This window comes from Anser cygnoides, chromosome 2 (assembly GCF_040182565.1).
Source record: "Anser cygnoides isolate HZ-2024a breed goose chromosome 2, Taihu_goose_T2T_genome, whole genome shotgun sequence".
Classification (NCBI taxonomy): domain Eukaryota; kingdom Metazoa; phylum Chordata; class Aves; order Anseriformes; family Anatidae; genus Anser; species Anser cygnoides.
The window spans coordinates 33053918-33061866 of NC_089874.1; the positions used below are offsets into that span (position 1 = coordinate 33053918).

At 41.0% G+C, this 7949-nt stretch overlaps 1 protein-coding gene across 1 annotated transcript; it reads right to left on the reverse strand.

The window, feature by feature from the left end:
* Window positions 1-1648: 1648 nt before the first annotated feature.
* POLR1F (RNA polymerase I subunit F) lies at window positions 1649-5834 on the reverse strand. Its single transcript, XM_048068397.2, has 4 exons — window positions 5595-5834; window positions 5332-5473; window positions 3293-3501; window positions 1649-2114 (listed from the first exon to the last, which is right to left on the reverse strand). Exons 1-4 carry the CDS (start codon window positions 5798-5800, stop codon window positions 1724-1726), a joined length of 948 nt encoding a protein of 315 aa, XP_047924354.2. The 5' UTR covers window positions 5801-5834; the 3' UTR covers window positions 1649-1723.
* Window positions 5835-7949: the final 2115 nt, after the last annotated feature.

Below are 7949 nucleotides of genomic sequence, written 5' to 3' on the forward strand. Positions count from 1 at the left end.
GTTGACCTTGCAGCACACTGACACATTACAGATGCATCATTTGACTTTTCAATTTTATCACAGTATAGGAAGAATGGACAGTCCAAGGAGATAGCATCAATGAAAATGCATCTAGTTCAAATGTCAACAATTGTCACATAAAAAACACAACAGGGACAACTCAAAGAGAATATATTGAAGATTCTGCTGCCCTTAAAAATCAATTTAAGCTGCCATTATAGGTCTGCAAAAACTCTTAACTTTGTTCTTCATAGGGTTGTATTAACTTTAAAAATCCTGTGGTGTACCGCCATGCCATCAAGCTTATAAGACAGAAACTTAGATCTGTCTCAGCAAGTCCGGATCTTTGTTTTTTTAAGTATCTTTAATACAGCATGAAGTGAGCCCTAAAACAAGTACTAACTACCACACTTCAAATCCAAAACATGTTCTGTGGTTATTTGATTAGAAACTGCATGTAAGTCTATTACAGTCAGCTAATAGCATCAGCATAACTGTTACAACAGCGTTTAGTCTGAGAATACCTAGAGAACAGATGGACGAACAGCAAGTTCCCACATACATACTGATTACTTACAAGGCTTCAGAAGAGCTGGTAATGTCTTGTATTAGACAAGACAATAGCACCAAAGCAAGCATTGCTTCCTACCTTGGTTAAAGAATTAGCATAGACCAAGTCACACTGCAGCTCTCCAAAACTCTTCACAACAGAAAAGAGCTGCAACCAAAATAATGATATTCAAAAAATTGTATTGCATTTACACCATGAAAATTAGTTCTTAGTAAAGGTACATTAGTTAACATTTGACTATAATTTTTCCATTATCTTAATTTTCCAGTAACATTAATTCTAACAGCCTGGGAAATACTGACTGTACTCACCTGTTGTTCTACAGACCAACATTTTAAAGTTATAGCAGCTATAAATGGCTGGAGTTGCACTTTAACTTTTTTTTTTTTTTAATGAAAACTGCTATGTCTATGAGTTTGATACATAAAAAATAAGAACTTTCTCAAATTATGTCACATGACTAGCAGCTTAACCAGTGTTACTCTAACCAGTGTGCAAATGGTATTTCATCACATCGGATTACATTAATCTTCTCTCTTCCCTGCTTCAATGCTGAGTTGTGTTGCCCATCTCTTTTTGTTTGTTTGTTTTATAGAGAGTACCTCCAAAGCTTTGTTTTGAATGAACCAAGGCACTCACTGCTTGATTAACCTTTAAGTCAGGCTGCACAGATTCATTCACAGGCATTCACAGCCAATTACTTCTCCCTTGCCTCCAATTTAAAAAATAAAATAAAATCTTGAAAATTCAGGAATGTGTCCCAGAACACTAAGACTCCTTGTAAAAAATCAAGACACTCAGCAGCAATGATGAGATTAGATTATCATGGCTCATAACTAGCTACTAGTTAATGCACGGAACTAGAAAGCACAGAGGTGATACATGTGATCCTACAATTATACTATACTCATATTCTATCTGTTATTTTCCAGTCAAAAAGACATGCACATACTGCCTCCACCCTTTTTCTTGCAACACTTCTTTAAAAGCTGCTGCCTTTAAAGCTGTTGATGCACATATGCATACAAACAATCCCACACAGCAAAGCAGATTTTTTAGTAAAGAAATATACATATGTATTTTGAAAATAGGGTTTTATTGGAAGTTTATCAAAAATGTCTGATATCTTTTTTAAGAAAGGCACTTCAGACTTCAGTCCTTGTTTTTTTTAGCTTTTGGTTCTTGTGGTAGTTGAGGCAATTCACTTTCTTCAACTTCACAATGCTTTCTTTTCTTTTTCTTTGACTTTTTGTGGTCACTTTGGTAACCACTAGAGTCACTGGCAGGCAATACATGTTGCTGTTCTTCTTGCTTATGTTTTTTCTTTTTCTTCTTCTTGTTTTTATCATCACATATTCCATTCACAGGATCAACACTTTGCTCTTCTGCATTGTCCCCCCCAGTGTTATCTGTCTCATCTGGAGGCTCCTCCATGACATTATCTTCCCTGGAGTCATTCAAGCTATTTTTCTCATGTTCAAGGTTTTGAATTTCCTCTCCATTTGCACAGTCAGTGATGCTCTCAGATATTTTGGGCTGCATACTGTAAGGAAACATACAAAATAAGCTGAAATAGAAAATCTTAGGGTATGTCACACAGTGAAATGTCAAAATTTTCTGAAGCACTGTATTTACACCAAGTAGATAAAATATACAAATGGAAAATATGACTCTCTAGTTAGCGAAAAATATAAAGCCTGTTAACGCTTTCAACTTAATTTCTACTACCTGACCACCAGCAATTGCCTTGCTGAAGTCTGTACCGATAAAACAAAGAAGATGCCAGAAAAACAAAAACCAAACAATAAAAACAACAACAAACCAACCAAAAAAAAACCACAACAGTAAAAATCTCAGCAGGCATCCTGCAAGTAATAGCACTGGAGAAAACGTCTAAGAAGACTCATAAGGAAAGAATGCAGTTAGAACTACGGAGGAACAGATGCCCCCAGAGTCACCGGGGACAAAATGGTTAAGCTTCATTCTGAATTCATGAAAACAATCCAGAACATCCTTTCAGATTAAACACAACTCTGTGGATCTCCAAAAATGTTATGATTTCATCACTAATATTTATATTGTACATTAAAAAAAAAAAGTTAATCCTGTTGGTAAAAAAAAAATGCTCAGCAAACGACCATTTAAAAAATTCTAAAACTCTTTCAAAGATATCACTATTAAGATTTTTAGCTAGTTGCTCTGAAAACCTAGAGGCATAAGTGAACAGATGAAGGTCATGCATTTTCTCATATCGTCTTTGAGATCAAAGATGTTTCTGCAAGCATTTAAGCCACCTGCATGTAACTACTTGTGATTATATAACTGTTAGTATGTGCACATGTGTGTAGAAATACCAACATACACATCTTGTTCAGAAATTGGAACATTTTTACTTGAAAAGCCTAGAATGTTAATAAAGAAAGTCACTCTAGTTTTCAGGTGTTATTTTGAACACGTACTATATATATACACAATCAACAGTTCACAGGACAGCAGTTAGATTTTTTAAAGCTCAGAAAATTCTATTTTTATTTTTCCAAAGAAAATTTCCATGCAAGTCCTTAACATCAAGATGTTTAATTTGACTAATACAAACTAATTATAGATGAGGGGTTGTGTAAAAACAGGGAAGCTTAAAGCCTAAGATGTTAAATCAAATCATTTAGCTTAGAACAAGTCCATTAAAACAGTTCAAAAATATTCTCTTTTATGGCACATTACCTTGTTTTGGTCAGTCCTCCTCGAATGAAGAACACTCCAGCTGCATCAGAATCTAAGTGTGATACTCGAAATTTCAGTTCATCACCTACTTTTAACCCTAACTCTTGCCACTCTACAGCTGACATTTGTTCAGGTTTAGGGATAGAAGCATTGAAGCATCCATGTATCAGACAGCCAATATGACTGGGGGCCACTTTATTAATTACACCCTAAAAAAGAAAAAGAATGTCATATAAAGCTCTATTAAAGATTATCCCTTTGAACACATAGGTGATTCATGTTCAGTTTCCTATATAGACTCTTTTGGACAAGACTTTCTACACTCAAGTTAGAAGTCTGTTTATCTAGCAAATAAGCAAAATTTTCTACACTAAAATCAAAACTATTTTTGAGAAATTTCCTCTCAGAAAGAGTAGTCAGGCATTGGAACAGGTTGCCCAAGGAAGTGGTGGCGTCACCGTCCCTGGGGGTGTTTAATGAAAGGTTGGATGTGGTGCTTAGGGACATAGTTTAGTGGGTGACATTGGTGGTAGGGGGATGGTTGGACGAGATGGTCTTGGAGGTCTCTTCCAACCTTAATGATTCTATGATTCTTTTCATGCAGTCCTGTTCAATGAACCTGTATCTGTAAAAATGAAAGTCAAAGCATGGAATTTAGCTATAGTGAGTACATGCATCAAACAGTTACCTCTTTCCTGACAGTATAGCCATCAAACAGTTACCTCGTTCCTGACAGTAATGCCATCAGCTTTGTTTTAAAGCCATTTTAAGTCATATTTACTTGTCTGAAATTACTTCCATGTTGGTACAGCGCTACTTAGCAGCTAAAGATACAGATGACACATAAGAAGCCTTTAAGTACTCCGTTCAGTGGGTTTCTGACACATTTGCACATTAACCTTATCCACCTTTGCTCTCCTCAAAGATGAATTTGAGATGGTATGTTCATCTGCTTTCTACCAAAAGAACCTATTTATTTCTTAATGACATTTACAGAAAGGCATGTGCTATGCCGCAAAAAATATGGCATAACACCAGATATGGGAAAACCAAGTTGAGAGTTTGAATACATTTTCTGACACCAGTAAATTAAGCTTAAAGCTGCTCCCTGAGCCATGTATTTCCTTTTACTGAAAAGCAGGTGTAAGTGCTGCTCTAGTACTTAAAAGAAATAAATTCATCAGCACGCCCTAAACCTTACCGCCACTATTAAATAAGAGTAAACTCATCCATTTAAGAGTTATCTGCTTTTTAGAAAGAAACTGCTATTTAATAAATTTCACAGAATCATAGAATCACGGAATATCCGAGTTGGAAGGGACTCACAAGGATCATTGAGTTTAACTCCTGCATCCCCAGAGGACCATCCAAAAAAAAAAACAACCGATCATGTGTCTGAGAGCACTGTCCAAATGCTTCATGACCACTACCCTGGGCAGCCTGTCCCAGTGCCCGACCACCCCCTGGGTGCAGAACCTTTCCCTAACACCCAGCCTGACCCTCCCCTGTCCCAGCTCCATGCCATCCCCTCGGGTCCTGTCGCTGTCCCCAGAGAGCAGAGCTCAGCGCCTGCCCCTCCGCTCCCTTCATGGGGGAGCTGCAGGCCACCATGAGGCCTCCCCTCAGCCTGCTCTGCTCTGGGCTAGACAAAGCAAGTAGCTTCAACTGCTCCTCATGTGTCTTCCCGTCTAGACTCTTCATCATCTTTGTCACCGTCCTTTGGAGGCTCTTTTATGTCCTTATACTGCGATGCCCCAAACTACACACAGTACTCCAGGTGAGTCCATACTAGCTTCACACATTTAGGGGCAGACAGCACAGAAGCGTGACAGTATTACTATTACTATGACTACTATTATAAACTACTAGTGAACTATTATAAACTACTCACATGCTAAGAAACTACCCACATAAATTACTATAATAAACCGAAATACAACTCTGCTTAAGCCCCAACCCATTGCTTTTGACAGAGATAAGCCAAGCCTTGGTAACTTACGCAAAAAAATGCCCCGAGAGGCGCCGGTGTATTTACATACCACCATTTTTTTCCCCTTCTTGGGGCTGAAGACGACGAAGTCCGCCTCGATGTTCAGGTGCACGAAGCCCTGGTCGTCGCGGATGTCGCCGAGCTCCCCCACCACCCGCACGTTGTCGTAGGCCACCGGCACGCCCTGGAGGCTGCGGAGGAAGCAGAGCGAGCCGTGAGCGGGGCGCCCACCCCCGGGCTCCCCCCAGGCGGGCCGAGGGCTTCCCCCACCGCAGAGAGACCCCGCGGGGGCCGCCCGGTGCCCGGCCGCACCTCTCCGAGTAGCGCAGCAGCTCGGCGTCCAGCTGGGCGCGGATGCCCGTGCGCTTGCGGCCGAGGTAGCGGGGAGGCAGCGCGATGTGCCGGCGGTGCGGCGCCACCACCAGGCATGAGTAGCGCCGCCCCACCAGCCCGCGGGCCGCGGCGAAGGACGGCAGCTCGGCGGCGGGCGGCGGCGGCGGCTCCCCGGGCACGGCCATGCTGCGGGGCCCGGCCGCGGCGCGGAGAGATGGCGTCAGGGGCCCGCCTCGGCGCGACCCGGCCGCGCCGCCGCCACGGGCGGTGACGCAGTTCCGAGGGCGCGACGCGGAGCGGAGCGGGGGGTCGGGGAGGGTGTGGGAGGGCGCGGAGGGGAGGGGGGGCGTGCTGTGGAGGAGGGATGGGTGGCATGTCACCGCGATAAAGTGCCCTGAGCGTGTGTTCAGAGTTACAGAGCCTTACACACGTATTCAGAGCCCTGACATCCTGCTGCTGGATCGCTCTTCTCCAACGTCCCACGTTTCTGTGCCTCAGAAGAGTCCTAGAATCATTAGGGTTGGAAAAGACCTCCGAGATCATCTGGTCCAACCATCGCCCTACCATCAGTGTCACCCACTAAACCATGTCCCTACACACCAGGTCCAGCCTTTCCTTAAACACCCTCAGGGACGGTGACTCCACCACCTCCTTGGGCAACCCGTTCCAGTGCCTGACCACTCTGAGAAGAAATGCCTCCTAACTTCCAACCTAAACCTCCCTTGGCACAACTTGAGGCCATTCCCTCTAGTCCTATCACTAGTTACCTGTGAGAAGAGGCCGACCCCCACCTCCCCACACCTTCCTTTCCGGTACCTGTAGACAGCAATAAGGTCTCAGCTGAGCCTCCTCCAGACTAAACAACCCCAGTTTCCTCAGCTGCTCCTCACAGGACTTGTGTTCCAGGCCCTTCACCAGCTTCGTAGCCCAAACACAGTTATCTGTGCCAACAGCTAGAAGCAGAGGTTTATATCCATAAACCATACTGTTTAGTTCCTCTTTAGATTGTGCCTCAGTGATCAGCATAACTTATTTTCTCCATTCAACTGAAAGGTTTTACCTGTAGTGACCCTTGCCACACATTAAATTATTCCACAATCCTAAATTTAACATGCAGCAGTTCAATCAAAAGACTGCTGTGAAGATTGCATAGGGATTAACTATTGTCATAAGTTTAAATTGCCATGAGTGGTTTTCTTCATACGTGGCACTGTTAAGAAAAACAGAATTTGTTTTCTATTGCCAAGGCCTGAGTCTACTTTGTGCATATAATGAGAAATTTTGTAACACTTTATTAAACACATATTAAAAGGTGGAAGGAGAAGAAAGATAAAGGTTATAAAAGTCATAAAAAGGGATGCAGGTGCACTGTACACTGCAAATGACCTACAAAATAAGCTGCGGTAATGGCAAAAAGCTCGTTGTCCTATTGTAACCAATGGAACTTGTGGCTAGTTGGTAAAAACAAGTTTTGTCCGGAAAAGTCAGCAAGACTTTATAAAAATACCAAGTTGCACGGTATTGGCTTAAGATTTGGTTTTAAACTGATTTAACTGAACTGCTGCCAAACCTTGAAAAGCTATCCTTTCTTTGATTTAAGTCTAATTTATGTCAATTTAACTTGTATTAGTAAAAGTACACTTTTATACTGATTAACTCCACATGGGGATTTTGATATACCAATTTTATTAAAGGTGTTAAAATTTCTTTATATTATAGAGGCCTCAGAAACCCTGTTGTTCTATAAAGACAAATCTTACTTCATATATCAGAAATCCTTGAACTCCTTATAAAATGTTAAATGATGCAAAAGCCTTTTGAAACTATTCAAAAATACAATATCAGATTTTCTTCAACTGTATATACAGAGTAGATAAGACGTTAGTTTTCACAGCTGAAACAAGTGGTACTTTACTGCAAGTAAAGTTGGATTAGTATGAAATAACTGACATAAAAATGGTTTTCAGATAACTGAACTTGCAGAATTGAAAATATCTTGAACTACTGTAATCTGTATTCTCTTGTGGCTTTAATCCTCCAGAGTATTTAATGTCTGTTGAAATCAATTGTATGCTATACACTCTGAGCTTTCTGGAGGAATATCTATATTTTTTGTTTCCTCTATTGAGGTCATATTTAATCCTTGCAATGTGTTTTCAATCTCAGTTAAAGACCTTGTACAGTAACTGCATGAGCTTTTATTCCTAAATGAAATATACATTTTATAGCTCTTATTTATGAGTAGATCTAGTTTGTAATGAGAACATATAACCTGCTAAGGTCTATACTCAACTTTATCTAGGATAACGAAAACCTAGCTCTGTTCATTAAATA